This window comes from Malus domestica, chromosome 09, assembly GCF_042453785.1.
Source record: "Malus domestica chromosome 09, GDT2T_hap1".
NCBI lineage: Eukaryota > Viridiplantae > Streptophyta > Magnoliopsida > Rosales > Rosaceae > Malus > Malus domestica.
Window position 1 is genome coordinate 5701190 of NC_091669.1, and position 25765 is coordinate 5726954.

The window sequence follows — 25765 nt, forward strand, 5'->3', positions numbered from 1 at the left end:
ACATATAACTCATCATTTATATAGGAACACGTGGTGTACCACCTCGTGTGACGGTCACATTGAAAAATCTCTCCAAGTTTACGACCTCCGTCACGTGCAGGCTCATCCTGCACGTAGAGACTGGAGAGGAACAATAGAATAAGAGAGAAATATATAGGTGCGTTGCCCCATTCTACACCTTCAAGCGCCCAAAGACGCGGAGAACGAGAATATAACTGAAAACCACTTTCAAAAACGTCTCGGATAACCATCTTAGACAACCACTAGAAGAAGACTCGAAATAGCCAAAAGAAAAACAACAAATTGAAGAAGTTGGCTACCACTCGAAGTGGTGGAAGATCTAAGCTTCAAGCAATGGACTAAGCAGAATTGAATTTGAAGCTATCGAGATGAGTAACAACGACTTCAATTTTGCTCATATTTCCGATTCGCTCTTCAAAAATCTGTGCATGATACAATAAAGCTTTTGCCAACTGAATCTAAACAAAAAGTTTTACAAATTACAAGTGACAAAAAGCTGCGTAATATGAAAACACTACTACAGAGCAGCATTCGATCAAACTATAATACATCTTTTCTTTACAACGGTGATGCAGTAGGGTTAGCGTTGGTGTTGGAAATAAGTCGGACTTCGTATAGATCATTCTCTCCCTTCCCTGCACCAGAAAGTAAGTATTATTCCAAAATGTTCGGTATAAGTGAAATTCAGATTGTTGAACACACAGGTTTCTAGTTTTACAAGTTCGAAAATTTTCATTGGACTTGAAGCATTTAGGAATAAAACTCACCAACTTCAGCTGTGATTCCTGGTCCGAAGAATGAAGTAAACTTAGCCTAGAAATGTCAGAATTCGATTAATCAGTATGCAGTATCTTTTTCTCAAAATGCAAGGTCAAATAATTTATTATGCCGGGAAGCACGAGCAAACGTGTAGTTCTAAATATAGATAAATGCGACTATTAACAGGTGCAGCGGGACTCTGTATACTCATAATTCTTTACCTGTCTTTCTTCAAAATCTGACAACTGCAGAGCTTTTGCCTCAAACACCAGGACTAGAGAGTATCTACCATCTCCGGTGACCTAAGAACATACGATCATAATTTGAGATAGTATTAGCGGTCGGGAATAATGGTCGGTCACACTTTGATACAAAGTAACTAATAGCCTCACCACAAATTGAAAGGATTAAAACCTTAAGGATATTACAAATGGTTGAGGTTCTTTAAGATACAAGATACTTCAAAAATAATTGAGCAATCATATCATGTCGTCAGTCTGCTCTTGTATGCGATATTTAGGAAAGAACAAATTCTCCTTTCATATAAATTCCCGAAAGAGTTGTATTTAGTGGAAGGTAATCAAAAGGATATTACAAGTGGCCACAGAAGTTGCTGTTTACTGATACATTTCGACATCAAAAAAAAAAAAATTGTTTAGTAAACTTGAAAGTTTAAGCGCTTGAAACCAACTGCTGGTGAGAAGCATACCTCTTCACGAATACTTTGGAGAGTAGGTGCACTCCTCCGAGCAATTCCTCCACCCTGAAAGGAAAACCAGGTAAACGAGAAGATGTTAAGCACAAAACAGTGCTTGAAGCGTATATTCCTAATAATAAGGCCCTCGGTGTAACTGTGCACTGAGCATAAGATTATCTACATCCAAAATTCTTTTGAAAGTGAAGTGTTGTGATGACAAGTCGCTTCCAAAAAGGTATACGGAAGGCCAAACATTTCTTTCACTCTCGCAGAACATTCCAAAACAAATGAATAGATGTCATAGAGTTCTAGTATTTACACGCAAAGCAGATAACGCACCTGACCATACTGGAAGATTCGTTTCAACGCCTCATCCAAATGCTGCTCATCTCCATAACGATACCTTGTAACATCATTCCTAACCTAAATCGATATATCATAACATTTGGGTAAAACAACAGGAAAAAAAAAAAAACCACGAATTGCATGCATCAGACATTCATAGAAGTGATCGAATCTATCCATTTATGGACTTAGAACTAACCCCAAAGTTCAGAGGGGTTGATCATATTTCCCCAAGATCCTATTCTGTATTTTAATGATATTGATTCTCAAGCACACGTTTCTTCAAAAGATCATTTTCCAGTCACCCCCTGCCTTCGTTCAAAATTGTTATGAAGAATCACAAGAAACTACAAATCTTGCCCAAAATTGCAATCACCTCAATGTAGATGGGATAATACTAATAACGAACGACACGTTACTGGCACATACAGTCCAAGGTTTCCGAGGGTTGATGCAATAAATTTACCACACCTTATATAAACCATAACAACATCTATTTTCTTACATTACCACGTCTTTTATGTCACGAATGAGGCAGTTCAATCTAATTACCTGTGTAAGGATTGGGGTGGCACTTGTTTCCCTTAATTGTAGCGCATCCAAATAAGTCAAGCATGGCACTGGCTTTAGTTCTGCATACTGCAATACAGAAAAACGGAACACTATGATGCAAATAGATACACAAAATACTTCAAGTCACGAAATAAACAAAGCCAAAGTTTGTCTAAATAGCAGAGCAAGAACCTAGGTATGAACTTGTTTGACAATCAAAGCAAATTAACCAGACAAAAAGTTCATGAAACCAAATCAACAACTACTAATCCGCATCATCACGCGGCCGACATTTGAAGTTGGCAATAGCCTGCATTATAACTTGTACACAAGATAATGGCTTTGGTAATTAGTGTTACCTTGAAAGCCATACCAATGATTGCAAGAGGGAAGCCGTATGTGAGCATCAATGCCGACCATTCGGACCCTGGAAGGATATTAAAATACGCTCCGAAACCATACCTGTTCGAAATCCATCACAACCACATGAATTTATTACGAAAAAACATGTAAGAATCAAAATATGCTTAAAAAATTTACAAACTTGATGCTGCGATAAAGTACTCACGACAAGAGTGAAACCCCAACACCCAGACCAATAACCCCAAACGAAACCTGCAAACACCACACAAGAAAAACTACATGATACAAGTATACATATTCATATCTACATAAACAACGTATATTAGAATCCTCAAATCTTTCAAAAATATGCACGACAAAAGTGACGCTACACTCGTTTATGTACAGCTCATTGTCTGTTACATATCCCATCAATTATATTTTTGTTTTTAAAGTTTGCTAACCGATTTTATCTATGCATATTTTGTTTCGCAGACGATTGGCACGTTCCTCTCGCACGTGTGTGAATGAAATAAGAGGAAGGTAAAGAAGAGCAGAGGGTACCTTAGCAAGGGAGAACTGGTCGTCGGGAACGATGGCTTTGCCGGCGGCAGAGGAGGAGGTGACGGTGGAAGGCTGAGTGGAAGAGTCGGCGGCTCTCTGGATGGTCAGTTTGGGCTTGGACTTCGAGAGTTGGTGGGCTCTGCGTCCAATGGGATCCAGGTGGATGAGGAAGCTGGTGATGGGCCTTGATAAGGATGAGGCAGTGGTACGGTGGCGCAGAGAGAGAAAGCGGCGGCGGTTGACGTCATGATGGCGGCAGGAGCTGCTGCGTCCTCTTGCAGTTGCAGTTGGAGTAGATAGTGCTTGCGTTGCCATTGGATTCTCTCTCTCTCTCTCCCTCCTCCCTCAAAGATTCAGACCATGAGAGAAAGCTTCGGTAGTTTTGCTGGTTACTCCCAACCGCCAAATTTCTGATTACGTGTCCTCATGTTATCCATTTTATTTTGCTTTTTTAGATAACTTGTAAAAATACAATTTGACTACAAATTTAAAAATACTTATGAACAGAAAAAGCATTTTTTGAATTATTTTTCTACCTTCTAGTAAGAGCACCCGGTAACAAAAAAAAAAAATTATGAGCTCAAGTGTTTTGTACCGCAAAATAGTCATGAACAAATGAAAAAAACTTCAAGGCCTGACCAAGAATTCGAGATAGATCAAGAGACATGAAAATCATTTATTTAAGTTCCAAAAGCTGTTCAGAAATAACTATGACCAATGCTCATCCCATAATTTACATTTCCCATTACAAAAAAAAACTATGATCCAACTATTCGTTACTGATACTATGATCTAGTGATATTTCTCTTCACTTGTGAGTAACTAGTTTTATGTTCGTATCTCGTGAATGACGAGTTGGCTACCAATTTATTTTCTCACCCCTCATACCGTATATATCCCTGTCTAAAAAAATAACTATTAAACTTTCATAACCACAATCTGAGGCAGCGCGCCAATTTTTCAAGTTCACTTCCCCTTCGAATCAGAAATGTCGCAAAGAGCGAAATCCGAACTAGGAAACATCTGGCTCTTTCATTTCAGCACCATAAAGAACCTGTTTTCAACAGAAGGAGCTCCATCCCATGTTCCCATATCTGTACAACACTGAAAAGTAAAATTAGAACATCGAAATAACTCGTGAACTGGAAATCTACACATTGTATTTGGCACAGTTAAAGCTAACCTTGAAGCAATATATCTTCGCCAAAATCGCCTTTCAGTTTCCATAAGGCATGGCCATCAGCATCCACAACATAAGGCTGTATTCTAACAGCCTCCCATATTTCATTGGCTATAAAATAAGTCAAAACAATTTTAACACGACCATGTATACCAAGCACGTGAAAAATACGAAAGCTTAGTTTCTAGCAAAATGATAACCAGATTTCCATGAAAACCCAAAACATTAAAAGAAAAACATCAATTAATAGAAACAAAAAGAAAAAGGAAATTGAAAGGCTGAAGATACTCGAATTGGAACTTACTTTCCGGTAACATGCTATTACTGCTTCAAGAACCTCCATGTGAGCTCGGGCTACCTCACTCGTGATTTGCGAAACAATGGAGTCGGATTCTGAAAGTTGGACAGCATCGCCACTGTTTGCAGTGGTCCTCTTAGCTATCTCCTCCTGCAACTTTGCTTCGAGATCCTTCTCCTGCACATATATGATTTAGTTAAAAAATACAACCCCTTGTTGGCTCCAAAATATGTTTGCCTCTCAAAAGCTTGCCTGGTTTTTCACATTACCTTATCTTTAGCATTAGCAATTTTTCATTTGGCGTCCCTTTTTTGTTCGACAGACCTTTCATTTTGCTCTTCATTCCATCCACTCGGTCTACTGGAGAAAAGACTGAAAAGTTATCGTCACTCGTAAATCTAAACAGCACAATTACAAAAATTGATTATTCACATATTATGTATCTTCTACTTACTCAGTGTCGTGAGCCTCATCATATATATCACCGCCTCCACCAAAACACCCCGCGGGCAGTTCCATCATCACAAGGTCGACCTTACAGACCCCTAATGCAGAGATCAGATTCACCAAATTTTGAATGAACAGTTGGTGCTTGCTTCCTCTAGAGACCTAACGGAAAATGAAGGTGGCGGAAATCACATGAATTATTTCCACCATTAAAGCGTACTGAAGTATGCATAAATGTAATACACAAGGTAGAGTTCTTACACCTCACGGAAAGCAACGTCCGAGCTCAGAAGATGGAGGTGTAATACGTAAGCAAGAAAGTAGAGGATAGAAGGCATATGCCCTCTTCAATTATGTAATAGATGGCTTATAAACAGGCTAGATTAGAATGGTTTTTCCTATGTATCTTCCTTTTGTTTAATTTCCAGATAAAATTTGTGGAATAAATATGTATGTTCAATCTTGCAGACTGTCTGAATATGAGAAATGAAGAAAGACTAGGACTGGTTACTTGGTTAGAGTGTGAGCTCGTGAATTATAAAAGTTTTACCTTCGAGCTTATTTCTTTCATATTGGAAGATGAACAGTGTCTGCGATAGAGCTTGAAGTTATCACCATTTTCTTCAGAAATCGACTCGCTGGAACAAAATCTCTCCCTAGCTAAGCCTCAATCTATATTCTCGCATTCAGCCATCGGGGAGATTGCATGGTTAACTCATGATGATCATGCCGGACATTGGAGAGCTGCTATTTGTACTGTCCTAGTTCCCTTCCCTCTTCAACATTTGGCAGGAGAATTGGTGGCCAGTCAAAGTTTATGGGATTTGTTAATATGTTTTTCCTTTTATGGTTGCAAAGTATCAGGAGTTTTAACTTTCTTTCCTATTTAATTTATTCTTCAGATTTGTTTCCATAAAAACCCGAAGACTTAGATTTTTAGCATCTACTTCCCTTAGTCTGATAAAACAATTCTTTTTGTTAAAAAAAAAAAAACAATTCTTTCAAAACACTAGGGTGGGGATTAGATATTGAACCATTTTTATAGTTTCGAGGGTATAGGTTAGTAACTAATCTACTTCTTTTTTGCTTCCTCGATTATTTTTTGTTCATCAGTCTGAAATCATCATCTAAACAAAATCCATACATCTTAATTTTTAAAACTTAATGTATGAAACAAACCATTGAACGATATGCATCAATAATAAAATTGTAGCTCAAATAGTTAACTCTGTCATAAATCTGAGGAGCTATAACTAATTCTCCACTCTCCCCAATACGTTTGTAAAAGAAAAGGAAAAAAAGTTACTAATAATGTGTGCTAACAAAATATGTGCACTTCAACTCAAAGGAGAAAATTTCTCTCAACTCACCCACAAAATTCATCTAGATGCGTAAGATCTAATCTAATCCACTTTTCTTTATAAGATCACAATCAAATTTGAGAAAAATACATTAGTAAGATCTAAGAGTACCAGCGAAAATGAGGGTGGAGACAAATTAGAAAAGTGTTATAGAAGCTTTATACCTTCATATTAGAGTGAGAGATCCGCAAAAGAGAAGCAAAAATAACAATGGAGAATTTTTGGAAAAGAATACAATAGATAAGATGGATCTGACCGTGAACCATCTTTGCCGGTACGAAAGTGAGAAGCAAAGACACAAATAAATGGGGGGCGTCTAGAGTTTGAAGGGTATATTTGTAATTTAATGATCCTTTCACTTTGTTAGCTATTTCCCTTTTTAATCTTGTTAGGCCGACTCATTATCATGCCCCAAATTAAAAAATATTTTGATTTCTCAAGTTGGGGCGGCCTATTATATAACAAGCACAAGTGATCCTTCCATCTCAAGCTTGACCCCGCCTTGGAGATTGGCTTAGATCATGCTATACAAAATAACAAATCCTTGTTCTGGTAGTAGGTTATACGATGGTATGTTGTGCACGTGTGATGTCAATTAAGTCATGTCTCCTATCTTGATAGTGTAAATTATCTATCGTTTGTTAAAAAAATAAAAATAAAAAATTCATGTATGCCTTAATGGTCAATCGTAGGCTTTTCAGGTATTATTATTCTTGTCCTATGTTTCGTTGCTGAGAAAGTAACTGAAACTACAAAGAAAAAGTATCCTGCTTTGGTAAAAAATTTCAACATTTAAAAATCGTTGTATATACGTAAGAAATGTTGATATCAACATTTTAAAAGTTACATCCCGAAATCCAGTAGTCTTGGCAATCTTAACCATGTCCAAGTCCAATGCTTCACTCCCCAAGTGTCACTCATCAAACTCCTACAATAGCCCTATTTCTTCTACTCCCTACCCTCCTCTTTAACCACCACCCCCGCCCCCACCATCTTCCTCCGTTCTCCTCCTGCCACGGTGCCGATCAGGTCATGTAAGGCTCCGGCAGAAGACTCGTCTTTGTTTACTCGAAAGTCTTCTTACCCACTTTCTTCATAAAGCACTTTTAACCTTTCCTACCAAACGCAGTCAGAAGTGTTTTAGCTATTCTTAAATCAACCCCCAAACAAGACCAAAGTTCTAACGAAAGCACTTTTGGAAAAACGCTTATGAGCAAAAATACTCCTACAAAAGCAGTCTTAAACATACGCTTAAGGACCTAAACCCAAGGTACTTTGAAATATTTGGAATCTTAACTAGGAGCAAATATCAAGATAGATGAAGACATGAATATTCCGAAGGCTGTTAAGAAATAACCATGACAAAGCTCATCTTAAAATTTACATTCCCCGTCACAAAGTAATTATGGTCGGCTTTCCCATGTAGGAGTTTATACAGAAATTTGGGCATGCAGCCGGATCCTTGTAACTTGTATAGTTGTATGTATGCATATTTTTGGGAAAGCTGCAACTTTTTTTCTTTGCTTGAAGAAATTTTGGAACGCCCTTGCTCCCTCTTGGGCTGTTTTTCCCTGCAAGCCAATCAAACAGTTAATGCATCAGCAACCAGTTCATAAAAAATAGGGATGGGGGGGGGGGGGGGGTTTAGTAGAACTTTGCGATATTCTATAAACAATGTAAAACAGGACAGGTATGTGTGCATACTTTAGAGCCAGAGAAGAGCGGTATTTGTCAATTGGTGCTTTCATTTCAGCACCGCAGACGAACCATCGTTCCCCAGATGGAGTTCCATCCCAGGTTCCCAGATCTGTAAAATAGTCGAAAATAAAATTATTACATCGAAATAACTCAAAAACTGGGAATCAACGCGTTGTATTTGGAACAGTTAAAACTAACCTTGAAGCAATATATGTCCAGCAAAATCGCCTTTCAGTTTCCAGAAGGCATGTCCATCGGCATCCACAATGTAAGGCTCTATTCTAAGAGCCTCACATATTTCATTGCCGGCAAAATAAGTCAACAATTTTTGCGCAAGCATGTGTAATCAGATTTTCATGAAGAACCAAAACATAAAAAGCATTTCAACCAAACGGAAAAAACATCTCAAAAAGTGTTCTTAAGTCTTAACGATAGTTTAACATCGATTCTAGCAAGAAACAAAAGGTTGAAAGGCTGAAGATATTACAAATGGGACTTACTTTGGGGTACCATGGCCATTGCCTTGACCACCTCCGTGTGAGCTTGAGCTGCCTCACTTCTGAGAACTGAAGCAATGGAGTCCGACTCTGAAATTGGGACAGCATCGCTGTTCTCTGGAGTGGCCCTCTTAGCCATCTGCTCCTGCAACTTTGCTTGGATATCTCTCTCCTGCTCATATGATTTAGTTAAAAACAGACCTCTATGTTGGCTTAAAAAATGCTTGCCTCATAAAAGCTCGACTTGTTTTCATCTTACCTTATCCTTTGCTAGAGCAACTTTTGCTTTCATGTCCCTTTTACATTGGACAGATCTTTCTTTTTGCTCCTCAATCCATCCCCTCAGTGTCCTGGACAAAAGATTGAAAAGTTCTCATCACTCATAACGCAGAAAACGGGACAATTACATAATTATAATTTACATATTATGTATCATCTACTTACTTTGTGTTAAGAGCCTCATCACAGAGGAAATTCAGGAGCCTAAGCTTTTGGGAGAAGTTTAAGGCATTTTATCCCTCCCTGCTTCCAATAAAACACTCTGCAGGCAGCTCCTTCATCACAGGGTCAACCTTAGAGACCCCGGATGCAGACACCAGCTTCGCCAAATCTTGGAATCATGACCGGTTGTTGCTTGCTTGCTCTAGAGACCTAACAGAAAATGAAGATGTCAGAAACCACATGAATTATTTCCCTCATTAAAGTTTACTAAAAGTACTTTATGCATAACTATAGTATATTAGGTAGAGTTCTTACTCCTGTAATAAACCCTTCTGTATGAAGAAGAGCATATAGCTATGAAATCGAACTACGGAGGAGTACTGTCCAGGCCGTCCATTTCGCCCACTTCCTCCATGCGATAGTTCCCGAAGACAGACTGAGCTTGGGACTTTTCAATCTTAAAAAACTAGAGTAAAAAGAATAAAGGATGAGATTTCAAGTGTCAAAATAAATTAAAACAAGTTTAGAGCATCTTTCAATCAAATATCTAATAGAACAAAAGTTACCTCTCTAAAAGTTTCACAAAACTTCAAAAATTGGAGAGCATTTCCCACATCCTCAGCAGCTAATTTGACACCCGCTACAGTTGTCAATGGGGTGCCCTGAGGTAGGGGAAGCTCAAGAACAACTCTCTACTATCGAATTGGCGTTCCTTGACCCTGCGACGCCCTCTTGCAGCCTTGCCCTTGGCCTTGGCATCATCATCATTCACAGCAGCAGCAGCAGCATCATCTCCGCTGTCATTACATCTTCGCTCTGATCAAGGGCATTCTCCTTCCCTCGTTAGCTAGGTGAATCAAAACTCGTTGCCTGCCAAAACCGAGATCATGAGCCCGCTTAAACAGCAATAAAACTAATCAAAACATAAAATTGTAAACAACAGCACCAAACCATGTCTGAAGCCACATGCATTCGCCCTTTACCATCCTTGCTGTCGCCATTCTCCTTCTTTTGCAGCTTCTCCACACGCAACATATCAGCAACAGATTGATACCCTTTCTTCTTGGCTTCGTGCATGCAAATACCAGTGGGTATTAAACCGGCTTGAAAAACACACTTCTCTAATTGACAGCAGCACTAAAACGTAAACTACAAATACAAAGTTAACAGTTATATGGCATTCCATACGCTTACTTACAATTGCATTTGCCTTGACATTTCGTACATTTCTGTGCCACTCCCTCAGTTCAACACCCACCACCAATTTTAGTCCAAAAAATTTACTCCGAAACCGAAAAAAAGGAGACTAATTTTCATTCTAATCTAACCTGTTCTTCAGACAACCATGTCATAGCTGAACCGTGCAAGGGCCTTTGGCTTTGAGATTTTTAGACAACACCGAGAGTTCCGTCTTCCTCTGACGGCAATGCAGAATTTAACCAAAAATTAAATTAACCAAAAGAGATAATTCTACTCCGAATTACATAAATTCCCTACATTGTCTCGTCGTCCAAACAAAATAAAAGAAACACGATAAAAAAGCTACGAAAATCAACTCTTCCCTACATTTAAAAATCTTCTCACCAAACAAAACACAGCCCCTCGAATCGCGTACTTAGAAACCAAAAACAAAACTCAACTGATGACAGGTCTTGTTCTCTGAACCCGCGATCCAAACCTCAGACTGCCGTGCTCCTGGATAACCATATTCTTTGCAGCGGGATTGACCTCCACCTCCATCCTCTCAACCGTAGCCGCAGCAAAGCTCGAAGCCATCGCCAGAAGTACAAAATCACTCACACGTCAAATTTATACTCTCAACTCGGGCACCAGGAAGATTTCAGAATTGACACCTCTGCGACCTGTCACTTTGGCATACTGCAGAGGTGACAATCCTTTCGTATTTCTGAATCGAGTTTTTGGAGAGAAATGGGGATGCCTTCGAGCTCTGCTGTGCTACGGTGGAGAGGATGGAAGTGGAGGTCAGCTCCGTTGCAGAAAATAACGTGGTTGTCCAGAAACACGGCAGTGTGGCCGTAGGAGGCTGGATCGCCAGTTCAAAGAATGAAACCTATCACCAGGTGAGTTTTGTTTATTTTTCGGCTTCAAGTACGCGATTCAAGGGCTTGGTTTTATTTGGTGAAAGGGTTTTGAATGTACGCGAGAGTTGATTTTCTTAGCCCATTTTATCTTGTTTTTCTTTTTTATTCTGTTTGGATGATGAGAAAACATCTACTGTTAATGAAATTTGGAGTTATCTTTTTGGTTAATTTTTTTGTTGATTAAATTCCGCAATGCCGTAAAAAAAGATGGAATTTGCGGCGTTATGCAAGAACGTCAAAGCAAAATTCATTTGCCCGATTCAGATATGACATACATGTCCTACAGAGAATGAATTGTTCTCTCTTCTTTTTGTTTTTCTGTTAAAGTTTGTTGAATAACTTGGTATTTGTTCGAGTCTGAACTCTTTAATCTCACACAATCTAAATTTAAAAGTATGTTGCCACTTAGTATTACGGTCTAGTGATATTCCTCTTTATTTGTAATTGAGAGGTCTTAGGTTCGATTTTCACCAAAGACAAATTTGAACCACATTATTATTAGCTCATTGTGAGGCTAAGCTCACCTCCTTCCCTTAGCGTAAATAATATCATTTGTTCAGGAAAAAAAAACACTTAAGATTATGTTCCATTCCCACCCATGCGTCCCAAATTTGAAACTCTTCTCTTTTATAAATTATTTTAATAATTTTGAAACTTCATTCTCTCCTTAAAAATAATAATTTTTTTTTTTAAAAAAAAAAGAAAGATTATGATTAGTTAGAGTGTGCGCTCGTGAATCTATTGTTAAGAAAATTTACTTATGCAATGTTCTGAAAAAGTTATAACTACCGTGCATGCCTAGGGAATTGGATCCTCCCCGAGGCAAATTCTCGGGATCTTCCTGACCCAATAACACGAAATTAGGAACTCTTTTAAAAGTTATAATAATTGTAGTCGTTGGATCAAAATTCAACGGCCCGTTTTAATGGATCAGGAGGATCTCGAGGCTTTGCCTCGAAGAGGATCCAATTCCCATGCCTAGCATGTCCAAGCTTTTAATTTAATGTTTTTAAACCAAGAATTGTTTAAAATGTTGTTAAATTTTTACTGGATAAACAAAAGTGTTAGTGGCTTAAATTGTTAATTGTTAAGAATGAGAGATCAGTGGAAATCAACATGGAGGCAGACTCTCTGCCCTCTCACTTCCCGTGCCCTCCTGTTTTGTGTGGTCACGGTTAAGCCACGTCAACATTTTATATTACTATTCATTTTTGTCTTATTATCTCTATAAAAAAATAATATAAAATGTTAATGTGACTTAACCGTGACCACACAAAACAGGAGGGCACGGGAAGTGGGAGGGCTGAGAATCTACCTCCGATCAACATACCCCAAGGTGCATAAGCGTCATTGTTTTTCACAACTGTGGTAAAAAAAACACCACACTTGTAACATCCCACATCAACCAACGGAGAGGGGATGATGTGCTTTATATATATATGTCCACCTCCTATAGCACGAGACTTTTTGGGAACTCACTGGTTTCGGAGTTAAGAGAGTTTGGGCTAGAGCAATCCTAGAATGGGTGACCTATTAGGAAGTTGCTCATGAGTTCCCAGAAACAAAATCGTGAGGGTGTGCCATTCGGTGCGAGTGTGCCGACGAGGACGTCAGGCCCCCTAAGGGGGTGGATTGTAACATCCCACATTGACTAACGGAGATGGGGTGATGTGTATATGTACATGCCCACCTCTTATAGCACAAGGCTTTTTGGAAACTCACTGGCTTTGGATTCCATCGGAACTCCGAAGTTAAGCGAGTTTGAGCTAGAGCAATCCTATGATGGGTGACTCACTGGGAAGTTGCTCGTGAGTTTCCAAAAACAAAACCGTGAGGGCGTGGCCCAAAGCGGACAATATCGTGCTACAACGGAGTCGGTCTGGGATGTGACAACACTTGTGTTGAAAATTTTATCGTAGAAGTTATTTTTTATGTATTGCATAATGAACTGTCATTAAAATTTTGAAGGTACAATTTACTAATCTACATTTGTTTTTTAGACAAACTAACGAAAAGTAAAAAAAAACTTTAGATTTAATGAAAATGGACAAATAAAGGTGTAGTGAATAGTATCAGAGAAATGTAAAAATATGGTTTTTCATTAAAAGTAAACAGTACCGAGAGTGTTTTGTTAAAACTCCCTTGCTTTTTTCCTTAAAATTTTCTGAAAAATAAAAAAAATCTATACTTGAGGAATGATAACTATCGTGAAAAGACTACCTAATGTTATGTATTTCTTCCTACTCAATGGAAATTTGTTACCTTAAAAAACTTAACTATTTCACTAATTCATATCAAAGAATATCCTAAATTCTTAACAAGGTAAAGCCATTTAGTACTACGGTCTAGCAGTATTTCTCTTTAGCGAGTTCGAACCACATTATTGCTAGCTCATTGTGAGGCTAAATCCACTCCCTCCTCTTTAGTATAGATAATATTGTATGTTAAAAAAGAAAGTAAAAATCCATCAATTTCAAATCATCATCCTCTAAACAACTTGTCTACCCTCTTTTGAATGAACATTTTCCGTAGTAAAACTCAAAATCATGGTCACTTCTTCATAAAGAGAGAATCTAACCACCAAGGCAAACAATCCACCGGTTGTGCAAAAATTATATGCATTAATGATATAATCTAATCCAATTTTCACTTCTTCATTGAAATGATATGCATTAATAATCCAATAACGGACTTGTGACTCAAGTGATTGTGACCATTGATCTTTGAATTTGAAATTCTAATCGAACCGCTACTCTCTCAACACACACGTATAAGAAAATGATAATAATCTTGGGCTAATAATTATGCACCGACATAATTCATTTTGATGCGATAACAATCATCAAAATATCTAATTTAATCCATTTTCATTTCAAGATTACAATCAAACACGTATAAGAAAATGATAATAATCTTGGGCTAATAATTATGCACCGACATAATTCATTTTGATGCGATAACAATCATCAAAATATCTAATTTAATCCATTTTCATTTCAAGATTACAATCAAACTTGAGAAAAATGCAGAATTAGTATAGATCTGAGAGTATCAGCACACTTGCAATTGAGATATAACAAATGCTGGAGAAGTTACATACCTTCAAATTAGAGTGAGGGAAATGCAAAAGAGAAGCAGATTTATGGCTGAAATTTTTTGTTGAAAAATAGGAAAAGATAAATCTGAGCAGCGACAGCCTTTGTTGGTATGAAAGTGAGACGAAAACACATACAAATAGGAGGTGCCTAGGGTTTAGAGGGTATATTTGTAATTTCATTAACATGAAATAAAATTAAATGATGGCCACCTTTTCTTCGCTAACCATTTTCCTTTTCATTCGTGGTAGATACACTATCATGACGTTGATAATCATGCCTCAACTTGAAAATATTCTAATTTCTTAAGTTAGGCCAGCCCACTATATAATGTGCAGAATTGATCCTTCAATCTCGAGCTTCACTCGACCTTGTTTTGGTAGTAGGCTATATGGTGATATGTCACGCGATGTTACTTAAAGTCATTTTAAAAGAGTGCAAGGACCTTAGCAATAATCGAGTCAAGTTTCTAGCAATATTTAATAAATGATCATAAATATGACTTAAATGTCCCTCATTTATATATGGCATGTGAAGGTGTTATGTACTCACTGAAATAAAAATTTGTCTTGTAGATGACGCTTTATCGCAGTGGCAAAAAACATTTATGACTTTAGTGCTGATTCGATCCTCATCAATTTCTCTCTCCTCTAGGTTAGGGTTTGCTTTTGACAACTGTATAGAACTTGGGTTGCTCTTATGTAGAAAAGTTTATTTATTATTAACTAGCCAATTAACCCTCTTAAGCTTTCTTAGAGTTTGGTTTGCCTAATAGTTAATAGCATATCCAAATGCACATGCACCCGCATGTGTTTTCAGAGCTAGCTTTTACTTCATTGTTTTCTTTAGGATTGATTGTAACCGTTGCGATTGCCACATTCTTCGAGATAGATATCACCACTTACATTCAAGTTTTTCTCGTTTTCTTCAACACCCAACCGTTACAATTGAAATAAAAAAGCAATGAAAAATCACATCACACACCCAAGCTTTTCTCGTTTTTATCAAGAATCAACTATTATAAATAAGATAGAGAAACAATGAAAAATCACAACATACAACCAAGTTTTTTTTTCATTTTCTTCGAGAATTAACCATTACGAATGAGATAGAGATTTATGAAATCACAGCTTACACCCAAGTTTTTTTCACTTTCTCCAACACCCAAACGTTACGAATAAGATAGAGAAACAGTAAAATCACATCTTACACCCAGCCAAATTGAGCACAGGTAGAGAAACGTGAAATCATAGCTTACATCGAAATTTAACTCATCACATTGTTTTACATTTCCCATCACAAAATAAAATCAGGGGAAATAATTTTTGGGCACTCCTGCACACTATCATTTACATGTCCCTTGATTGATTGTTGTTAAATTCATTCAATTCAGAGGCCAAAAGTAACCTAAGGTGTGCATGAGGATTAAAGGTAGTACGAAACAACTTCCCTAACATTAAGATACAACTATCCAAAAGTTCAGATCAACAATTCTTTCCGTCTGAGACCGTCGGCCGGCTACTCGACATCACTTCCCCGCCATACAGAGGGAAATCTGAAGTAGGAAACAACCATCCCATATAGGAGTTTGTGCAGAAAATGGGGGAGCTAAATACTGTCTTCTGATGGCTCAAAACTTTAATTAGCCTCAGGACAGGACTGATCTCCATGTTTTCTTCATTGCTTTGAGAAGGTGTCGGAAACCGGAGGGTTTTCTTCATTGCTTTCAGGAGTCTGAGGAACCTGCAAGTCTTCTTCATTGCTTGCAAACCGAGTTTTGAATGGCCTCTGGCCCCTGGCCCGTTCTTGTCTGCAAGCCAAGCAAACAATGAATGCATGAACAACCAGTCCATTGAAAAGGGAGGAAGAGAAAACTGTGCGATATCAGAACAATTTCAACCTAATTAAAAATGTAGAACAATTATATGTGCATACTTTAGACTCAGAAAAGAGAGGTATTTGTCGATTGGCTCTTTCATTTCAGCACCATAAACGAACCAGGTTTCAACAGAAGGAGCTCCATCCCACGTTCCCATATCTGTACAATACGCAAATATAAAACTTACACATCAAAATAACTCATGAACTGGAAATCTACAAATTGTATTTGGCACAGTTAAGACTAACCTTGAAGCAAAATATCTTCACCAAAATCACCGTTCAGTTTCCAAAATGCACGGCCATGAACATCCAAAACATAAGCCTCTATTCTAACAGCCTCACATATTTCATTGCCTATAAAATAGGTCAAAACATTTTAACACGGGCATGTATAGCAAGGTTGCTTGCAGGATACGAAAGCTTAACAATTAGCAAACTGATAACCCGATTTTCATGAAGAATTAAAACATGAAAAACATTCAACCACATGTCTCAGATATTCTTAAGGATAGTTTTAAATGGGAACTTACTTTTAGGTAACATGGCCATTGCTTCAACCACCTCAGTGTGAGCTTTAGCTGCCTTGCTTGTGATTTGTGAAACAATAGAGTTACGTTCTGAAATTCGGACAGGATAACCATTGTTTGAAATTATCCTCTTTGCCATCTCCTCCTGCAACTTCTTTTTGAGATCTCTCTCCTGCACATATATGATTTAGTTAAAAATAGAACTTCTTGTTTTCTTCAAAAGATGTTGCCTCATAAAAGCTTGCCTTGTTTTACATATTACCTTATCCTTTGCTTTAGCAACTTTTTCTTTGGCGTCCCTTTTTCGTTGGACCAATTTTTCATTTTGTTCCTCTATCCATCCACTTAGCATACTGAAGGAAAGATCGGAAAGTTCTCATCACTCTTAATCCAGAAAAGACAATTGCAAAATAATGATGCACATATTATGCTTATCCACTTACTCGGTGTCAAGAGCCTCATCACAAAGGAAATTCAAAATCCTGAGCTTTTGAGTGATGTTCAACATATCATATCCATCCCCGCCTTTGCTAAAACACTCTGGGGACAGTTCCTTTAATACAGGATCGACCTTAGAGACACCGGATGCAGAGATAAGTTCCCCCAAATCTTGGAACCAGGACTTATTGTGGCTTGATTGATCTAAAGAAGAAGACCTGACAGGAAATAAAGTTGACAGAAACCAAATGAGTTACTATCCACAACTAAAGCTTACTAAATTACTTTATGCATAAATGTAAAATGCTAGGTAGAGTTCTTACTCCTCTAAGGAACCCTTCTGTATGAAGGAGAGCATATAGTTATGAAATCGAATCACTGAGGAGTATTGTCCAGGCCGTCCCCTTCGCCCACTTCCTCGACGTGATAGTTCTCTAAGTACAGATTCAGCTTGGCATTTTTGGATTTTAAGAAACTAAAGTGAAAGGAAAAGAAAATTGAGATTTCAAGTGCAGTGAAATTTCAGGAATGTTTAAACACAAAATAAATGTGCAAAAATGATAACCATTTCATATTAATAGAACGCAAATGAATCATGTGAGCATCTAAATGCGAAGGGCTAAACAGATAATTCAATCAGTTTTGATTCAGGTATAGAACCAGAAAACTTGGAACACCATATTAGTCTAATATGTAACAGAAATATGGAACAAAAAGTTAGAATTACCTCTCCAAAAGTTTCGCAAAATTTCAGAAACTGCAGAGCATTTCCAACATCCTCAGCAGCCAATTCAACACCAGCTACAGATGTCAAGGGATTGCCCTGTGGCAGGGGAAGGTCAAGTTGAACCTTTTGATTCTCAATATTCACGGGGCATTCCTTTACTTTCCGATGCCTTCTGACTTCCTTGGCCTTGGGCTTGGCATCCTTATTACTCACAGCAGCACCACCATCTCTGCTGCCATTACAAACTTCCGTCAACTCTTCCCGCTTTGCTTTCTTAGTTTCCTGCTCACCAGAGTTCAGAGCTGCATCCAAGTTCATATCTTTGCTTCGATCGAGAGTGTTCTCCTTCCCTCGTTTTCTTGGTGAACTAACCACAATTGCCTATCAAAACTCGAGAGCATGAAAACATCGATAAAACCAACCAAAATAACATCAACAATATCAATATGCATTCACAAAAGCAACCATAATCAAAAGCATCAAACCTTGTCTGAAGCAACACGCTTTTGTGGCGAGCCATCCTTGCTTTTATCATCCTCCTCCCCTTGCTTTTTTGGCTTGTACATAGTCAGCATATCAGAAACAGATTGAAACCCTCTCGCCTTGGCTTCGTACACGAGAAGACCAGTGGGTTGGAAACCGTTTTTCTTCCTGATAAAGCACATTAGTCTAATCAGCCACAGCATCAAAACACCAACAACTATAAAAACACGTTTGTCTAATATACCAAACACTTACAAGCATATACTGCAATTGCAATTGCCTTGACATTTCGGACATTTCCAATCCTCCTCGAGTTCCACTTGTTCAGCTTTCAATCCATACCTATTGTCATTTCAACACCCAAAAACTAATTTCAATCCAAAACTTTATTCGAAAACACGAAAAATGAGAGAAAAATTCATTCCAATCTAACCTGTTCCACAGACACTTATGGCAAAACTGAATCGGGCAAATGCCTTTCGCTTTGACGTTCTTACAGGAGGCCGCCAAAGCTGTCAACTTTTCCGTCATCTTCTGACGGCACTGAAGAATTCAACCAACAAATCAATAAACAAATTGACCGACAAAGATAAATCCACCCCAAGTTTCATAATTCCCAATCTTTTCTCGTCATCCAAAGAGAAACAGAAACCAAGAAAAAGGGCTAGGAAAGTCGCATCCTTTACATTGAAAAATTTTCTCACCAACCAAACAGACGCCCAACCCCCAAATCAAGTACCCAAAACCGAAAACGAAACAAAAATCACCTGATGGCAGGAAACTCCTTTCTTGGAGTCATAGATCTGGCCAGCGACGGCCCGAACGCGTTGCTTCCCGACCACCAGAGTATCCTCAACCTTGTTGCTCTCCTCCACCACCATCTTGCGAGCTGAGGCTACGTCTTCCTCGGCGGAGCTGGAGTAAAACTCCCCTTTCTCTCTGAGTCTCTACAGTCTGAGATTCGGACAGAGCAGTGGGTGGAGGGGAGAGAGCAGCTATTTCTAATTTTGTAATGTGTCTGAATTTTCCTTTCCCGCCTCTCCGAGGTTGGCGGGAGAATTTTGATCGTCGCTCAAATTTTGGGCTTCGACTTTGGGACTCTTGGAATGCTTTTCATTTTTCAAAATTTTTCACGTTTACACCAACTCTTGCAGTCCCCCAATTGCCCTTGCAATTTTTTTTTATTTTTTATTTTTTTTGGAAATAGCAATTGCCCTTGCAATTAGGTTGAACTGCCCTTCTCCCAAAAAATAGATTTGGCAGATGAAAAAATAGGGGCGTTTGGGTGAAGGGCAGGAGCCCGTTGGGCTGCACTGCCCACCACACACGTGAAATGCAACGAGCCAAACGGCTCAAATTTGGACGCCTGACAACCGTTGGATTTTCAATGATCTATTGATCATGACTGTTGGATTTCAATGTAGCGCCTCTTATTCAAAAAAATTAGGCCGAATTTTTTTGTTTTGTTTGATTCATGAACTAAATAAAGAGTGAAAGACAGTGTGCATAAATCAATTCTCAACTTGCTTCTACTTTACACTGTATTTAATGTAAGGAAAATGACACTCACACTTATTTTCCCTTTATGCACCCTCTATTTATGTTAATCTAAATATTAGAAATAAATAAATGTGCATTTAGAGAAAAAATAGCGTGCGAAAATTATTTTTCTTAAAACAATTCGTTGTTGACATTTTATATTAACTATATTGAGAGTTATTACTATAATTATATGTTAATTTTAACTTACCCACCACTCTCTAACACCTATTTTTTTTCTCTCTTACATCAATTGCCTCACATCATGTAGCAAATGAATTTATTGTTGTTTGTGAGGCAGTTAACTGGACTATTACACTTTTGTCAAATGGCCAATTTGCCAATCACTTTTGACAAATGGCCAATTATGCCCAGTTGTTGCTTTCAAAAGTGTCAAAGAGGAAGGAAATCACAAGCATAAGAACAGGATGCTTTCATTTAAGGCAAGACGGACACTTGTCTACTCTCTAATATTCACTCTTCTTAAATATAAGAGGAAAAATTGAGATTGAGAGAAAAGAGTTTGGAAACATCGTCCGTCTTGCCTTAAATGAAAGCATCTAATTCTTCAGTGCCGTCAGAAGATGATGGAAAAGTTAACAAGCATAAGAGCATCTTGTTATTATGCCTTATAGGTGAAGGAGAGCAAGAAGGTAGAGAACAATCTGGTGATCTAGAAACATCGTCCTCGAGTCATCAAATGACATATATACACCTCTAAGAAAGACAATGACGCAAAGCTCACAAGTATATACTATTCAACTTAAAAACAAAACAAAAATGCATAAATAATATAGATCTAAGAGTACTTGCAACAATGCAATAGAAGCAACAAAAAAAAATGTTGGAGAATTTTGATACCTTCATAAAAGGGTGAGGGAACAACAAAGGATGAGCATAAATTTCAATGGAGAAAGTTTGTGATAAGTACAAAAGATAATGTATAGATATGAGAGTCGTATATGCGAGATCTTGCTTGCTGAAACAATCCCTATTTCATTTTTTTATAACTCTAGTTCAAACCTCATCAATCTATCTTGCGGATTGTTGTATGTAAAGCCATTGATTCAATGAGTAGCTTAGATTAGATTTTGAAACACAAGATGTGTATAAGTTTGAATTAGAGTTGTCAAAAATAGAATTGCAATTATTTTAGCTAGCATGTTAGCTGCCATGTTAGAGATAAAAAGTTGTGTAAAAAAATGAAATATCCATAGTACCCTTTAATTTAACATATATTTTACAAAATAGACGAAAATAGAGTGAACACGCCACTTGAGACAAAACTGACAATTTCAAGAAGCAAAGTGAAAAGAAATCAGTTTCAAAGTAAACACATTAGTACGCTATCTACTCACTCGAATAAAAAAAAGTCGTCTTAGAATAATGGAAAACTATAAGGATAAAACGTCTATACTGAAACTGTGGATACCTCTATAGAAAGTTAGAAACCTAACCCTTACCATATACAAAATATACAATAGGCCACAAAATGTGGGGGAAATAGGGCTTAAAAATAAAATTCTTATAAACAAGTGGCTTAAAGTAGTTATGAAAAATTCATGCGAGAAAAATGTTGTGGCCTTCAATTAAATAAACTAGCCTCCATGCACGCGCTCATGCGCGTGCAGAAGGTATTTTTTGAATCACAGCGTGCTACGCGCGATTTACATGGTTTAAATGTATTTATTAATGTAGATGAAAATAAATAATTAATTAATTAATGAATAATAAATACATTTAATAAAAGCATTCTTTTAACTAATCAAAGCAGTTGAATCCATATTAATAAAAACGGTCTTTCAATTTCTATCAACATTTTATTGAATTACATTAAGATTAGAAAAAATAATATTTAATAAACAACTAATCGCTAGCCTATTATGAGGCTAAACCCACTTCCTCCCTTTAGCGAAGATAACATCGTTTGTTCAAAAAAATAAATTGATCATTTGACAATCGCACTACGCATGTAACAGCCTACATCGCCCAAGGGAGTGGATTCTTATATGTATATTCTCATCTTTACCTAGCACGAGGCCTTTTGAGAGCTCACTGGCTTCGGGTTCCATCAGAACTCTGAAGTAAAGCGAGTTCGCGCGAGAGCAATCCCATGATGGGTGACCCACTGGGAAGTTCTTGTGTGAGTTCCCATAAACAAAGTCGTGAGGGCGTAGTTGGGGTCCAAAACGGACAATATCGTGCTACGGCGGAGTCGAGCCTGGGATGTGGTGGGGGCCCGAGCCGGGATGTGTCAATTTGGTATTAGAGCCAATCCCTGGCCTGAAGTGTGCCGACGATGATGTCGAGCCTATAAGGGGGATGAATTGTGACATCCCGCATCGCCTAGGGGAGTGGATCTTGTAAGTCTTATATGTATATTTCCATATCTTCCTAGCAAGAGGCTTTTTGGGAGCTCACTGACTTCGGGTTCCATCGGAACTCCGAAGTTAAGCGAGTTCGCGCGAGAGCAATCCCAGGATGGGTGACCCACTGGAAGTTCTCATGTGAGTTAACAAAACCGTGAGGGCGTGGTTGGGGCCTAAAACGGATAATATCATCTTACGGTGGGGTCAAGCTTGGGATGTGGTGAAGGCCCAAGCCGGGATGTCATAATTTTGTATCAGAGCCAATCCCTAGCCGGAAGTGTGCAGACAAGGACGTCGAGCCCCTAAAGGAGGTGGATTGTAACATCCCACATCGCCCAAGGGAGTGGATCATGTAAGCCTTATATGTATATTCTCATCTTTACCTAGCACGAGGCATTTTGGGAGCTCACTAACTTCGGGTTCCATCGGAACTCTGAAGTTAAGCAAGTTCACGCGAGAGCAATCCTATGATGGGTGACCCATTGGGAAGTTATCGTGTGAGTTCCCAGAAACAAAACCATGAAGGCGTGGTCGGGGCCCAAAGCGGACAATATTGTGCTACGGCGGAGTCTAGCCCAAGATGTGGTGGGGGGCCCGGGCCGGGATGTGTCAACGCACTACGCACCTCTTAAGTGTTTAAAAATAGAGAAATAATATTTAATAAACAACCGCATGCAAAAAGTATTTTTTGAATCACAGCGCGCTACATGCGACTTATACATTTTAAATGTATTTATTTGCATGAATTGCTTTAATATTTTTTTATTTCGTTATAGATGTTTTGAACACAATATGCATAATTTTTCTTATTTTTTATTATTTGTTTCTTCCCCATCAGAGCAACTCCACCCATGGAGCCCTCCCCCCTGGCAATCCACTATTGAATCCACCTTTTTGAACAGTAACTGCCTTTAATGAATAATAACTACCATTAATGAACAATAATTGTCATTTGCATCTCTACCCTTAGAGCCCTCCCCCCTGGCAATAGGCAATAAAATATTAGTTTTTTTTTGTTTAAATAATACAAAATAAAATTATTTGTAATTTCGAATAAGATTTTTTAAATCTTTCTCGTTGCGCCACGTGTCATTTTATAAAAAAAAACAATTATTTAGCGATGGATTTCGATAAGATTTTTATCCAATGTCATCGTGCCACGTGTCGTTATCTTTTGAGAATCCTTGACGATAGATTTCGATCAGATTTTAACTCGTTCAAAATTGCGCCACGTGTCATTATCGGAAAAGATAATTATTAGAGATCGATTTCGATAAGATTTTTATCCAATACGATCGTGCCACATGTCATTATCTTTTCAAAATCTTTGAGGATAGATTTCGATCAGATTTTTAACGAATGACGGCATGCCACGTGGCCTTATCTACAATCCAATCCTTTCTGAATCGTCCATATAATCCACCATTTATCCTCACAAATCTCACACCAATTTTCTCAACATCTCTATCTCATTATTCATAGTTTCTGATTCTTCTTCACCATCCATCCGTACAATGTCTTCTTCTTCATCAAGGATAATGTGGGGAATCGATCAGCAAGAAGAAAAATTGTTTAACCAATTTGAAGGAATGTTCAACCTTCAGATAGCAGAAAATGAGATAGAAGAGGATGAGGAACGTAGAAGGAGAGATGACGAAACAAGAATGGCCAGAGCCTCACATTCCCGTCGAGTCATCCAGACTGTTGCTCAGATATGCAGGCCCAACCGTTTAAGAAACCTTGATAGAAGTAGGCAATGACGGGATGAAGAGCTGTTGGACGATTACTTTGTCCATAACAATGCATTTCCTGATACGTACTTCAGACGCCGTTTTAGAATGGAACGACATTTGTTCAACAGAATCATGACTAATGTTTGCAACCATGATTCTTACTTTGTGCAAAAGAATGATGCTTGTGGTGTTATGGGTATCATGCCTCAGTAAAAAATCACTGCTGCGTTGCGAATGCTTGCGTATGGAGCATCTGCAGACCAAGTGGATAAGATAACGAGGATGGGGAAATCAACCATTCTTGAGGCCCTGATGAAGTTTTGCAGAGCAGTCGAATCTTTGTACACCGCATAGTACCTCCGAAGACCTACTCACATGGACTTGCAAAGGCTTTTGAAGAATGGCGAGATGCGAGGTTTTCCTGGGATGATAAGAAGTATCGATTATATGCACTGGACGTGGAAAACATGTCCAAGTGCATGGCAAGGCGCATATGGGGACATAAAATGAGCAAAATCTATCATTTTGGAGCCAATGGCATCTTTTGATACATGGATATGGCACGCCTTTTTCGGGGTTCCGGGGGCTCAAAATGATCTCAACATCCTTGCCCAATCCCCAGTGTTCAACAACGTCCTGCAAGGAAAGGCACCAAAACTCACGTACGTCGTCAACGGACGTAGGTACGACAGACCATACTACCTAGCCGATGGCATTTACCCACGGTGGGAAACATTTGTCAAAACAGTGCCACGTCCGCGAGGTGTAAAGGAAAAACACTTTGCAAGCTGTCAAGAGGGGTGCAATAAGGATGTGGAGCGTTGTTTTGGTATCCTTCAAGCTCGTTGGGCCATCATCAGGGGTGCTGCCAGAATGTTCGATGTAGAGTCACTTCGATCCATCATGATGACGTGCGTCATTCTTCACAACATGATTGTGGAAGATAAGTTCGATTATGATGCGGTTGATGAATATGAGCTAGAGCCAGACACGATGAACAATTCAAGAACACAAATATATTGTGCGCATGATGCCACCGAAGAACCCGTGCAACACGAGCCATTAGAAAGGGATGGACGTTACAATGAAAGGGTCATTCAACGATATACTGCACTTCAAAGGTCATCTATGCACAATGATCGGCAAATTGACTTGATAGAGCACCAGTGGACATTGAAACAAACTAAAGATACTTAAGTTTATTTAGTATGTTTGTTTGTATTTGGTGTGTTTATGTAATTTTATTTGGTGTGTTTTTTGTAGTGAGTTTTTTATTATTTGGTATGTTATGTAATTTTATTTGGTGTGAATTATTTGGTATGTTTATGTAATTTTATTTGGTGTGTTTTTTGTAGTGAGTTTTTTATTATTTGGTATGTTTATGTAATTTTATTTCATTATACGTGAACAATTTGATGAATAAAGATTCTATTATTAGGATAAATATATTACGAAATTAAATAAATGTACTCTCACTTTAAATAAAGTACTAACTTCAATAAATTGGAAACAACATAAATAATAAATTACAATCCAAAGTGATTGGAAAACTATGGGCTCCGATTACAAAAAGTACCATATTCATCATCACTTAACCAATTTGTGGTGCTAGGATCATCTTGTCTTGTTGTGCTAGGACCATCTTGTCTTGATCTCGCTTCTCTTGCAC

At 38.2% G+C, this 25765-nt stretch overlaps 3 protein-coding genes and 1 long non-coding RNA gene across 7 annotated transcripts; all 4 read right to left on the reverse strand.

The window, feature by feature from the left end:
* Positions 1-390: 390 nt before the first annotated feature.
* On the reverse strand, positions 391-3752 carry LOC103442501 (uncharacterized). Its single transcript, XM_008381296.4, has 9 exons — positions 3281-3752; positions 2943-2989; positions 2734-2836; positions 2375-2461; positions 1817-1900; positions 1490-1543; positions 1002-1082; positions 789-834; positions 391-656 (listed from the first exon to the last, which is right to left on the reverse strand). Exons 1-9 carry the CDS (start codon positions 3593-3595, stop codon positions 580-582), a joined length of 894 nt encoding a protein of 297 aa, XP_008379518.2. The 5' UTR covers positions 3596-3752; the 3' UTR covers positions 391-579.
* A 180-nt stretch (positions 3753-3932) lies between these two features.
* On the reverse strand, positions 3933-5895 carry LOC139188019 (uncharacterized). The gene is made up of 6 exons (XR_011571099.1): positions 5756-5895; positions 5213-5367; positions 5028-5130; positions 4765-4935; positions 4464-4571; positions 3933-4374 (listed from the first exon to the last, which is right to left on the reverse strand). It is a non-coding gene; the product is annotated as an uncharacterized lncRNA (long non-coding RNA).
* A 1990-nt stretch (positions 5896-7885) lies between these two features.
* On the reverse strand, positions 7886-11843 carry LOC103404883 (uncharacterized). 3 transcript variants are annotated; one of them, XM_070805370.1, is made up of 11 exons: positions 10531-11843; positions 10401-10431; positions 10154-10269; positions 9769-10072; positions 9518-9668; positions 9206-9412; positions 9021-9111; positions 8764-8933; positions 8463-8569; positions 8271-8373; positions 7886-8137 (listed from the first exon to the last, which is right to left on the reverse strand). In XM_070805370.1, the coding sequence occupies exons 7-11, from the start codon at positions 9051-9053 to the stop codon at positions 7912-7914; spliced, it is 639 nt and encodes a 212-aa protein (XP_070661471.1). In that variant the 5' UTR covers positions 9054-9111; positions 9206-9412; positions 9518-9668; positions 9769-10072; positions 10154-10269; positions 10401-10431; positions 10531-11843; the 3' UTR covers positions 7886-7911. The 3 variants fall into 3 exon arrangements, with proteins under 3 accessions (XP_070661471.1, XP_070661470.1, XP_070661468.1); XM_070805369.1 differs by having other exon boundaries at positions 10401-11843; XM_070805367.1 differs by lacking the exons at positions 10401-10431; positions 10531-11843 and having other exon boundaries at positions 10154-10391.
* A 3739-nt stretch (positions 11844-15582) lies between these two features.
* LOC103442498 (uncharacterized) lies at positions 15583-19577 on the reverse strand. Of its 2 annotated transcripts, none has more exons than XM_070804902.1 (12): positions 19223-19577; positions 18889-18998; positions 18711-18797; positions 18458-18623; positions 18096-18353; positions 17569-17720; positions 17251-17463; positions 17070-17160; positions 16811-16979; positions 16527-16634; positions 16335-16437; positions 15583-16209 (listed from the first exon to the last, which is right to left on the reverse strand). In XM_070804902.1, the coding sequence occupies exons 1-12, from the start codon at positions 19334-19336 to the stop codon at positions 16077-16079; spliced, it is 1704 nt and encodes a 567-aa protein (XP_070661003.1). In that variant the 5' UTR covers positions 19337-19577; the 3' UTR covers positions 15583-16076. The 2 variants fall into 2 exon arrangements, with proteins under 2 accessions (XP_070661003.1, XP_008379514.2); XM_008381292.4 differs by having other exon boundaries at positions 17973-18353.
* Positions 19578-25765: the final 6188 nt, after the last annotated feature.

What these genes read in the sequence shown, in the direction of transcription:
- LOC103442501 (XM_008381296.4), bottom strand. Translation starts at nt 3,595, where the DNA reads ATGGCAACGCAAGCACTATCTACTCCAACTGCAACTGCAAGAGGACGC. An exon ending in ACCAGTTCTCCCTTGCTAAG is followed by an intron (nt 2,990 to 3,280) that starts GTACCCTCTGCT and finishes TGGTGTTTGCAG; the next exon opens with GTTTCGTTTGGGGTTATTGG. An exon ending in TCCAAAGTATTCGTGAAGAG is followed by an intron (nt 1,083 to 1,489) that starts GTATGCTTCTCA and finishes GTATGTTCTTAG; the next exon opens with GTCACCGGAGATGGTAGATA.
- LOC103404883 (XM_070805370.1), bottom strand. Translation starts at nt 9,053, where the DNA reads ATGAAAGCAAAAGTTGCTCTAGCAAAGGATAAG. An exon ending in TTGCTCTAGCAAAGGATAAG is followed by an intron (nt 8,934 to 9,020) that starts GTAAGATGAAAA and finishes TCATATGAGCAG; the next exon opens with GAGAGAGATATCCAAGCAAA. An exon ending in ATGGCCATGGTACCCCAAAG is followed by an intron (nt 8,570 to 8,763) that starts TAAGTCCCATTT and finishes TTATTTTGCCGG; the next exon opens with CAATGAAATATGTGAGGCTC.
- LOC103442498 (XM_008381292.4), bottom strand. Translation starts at nt 19,336, where the DNA reads ATGGTGGTGGAGGAGAGCAACAAGGTTGAGGATACTCTGGTGGTCGGG. An exon ending in AGCGTGTTGCTTCAGACAAG is followed by an intron (nt 18,354 to 18,457) that starts GTTTGATGCTTT and finishes GAGTTTTGATAG; the next exon opens with GCAATTGTGGTTAGTTCACC. An exon ending in TTGCTAAAGCAAAGGATAAG is followed by an intron (nt 16,980 to 17,069) that starts GTAATATGTAAA and finishes ATATATGTGCAG; the next exon opens with GAGAGAGATCTCAAAAAGAA.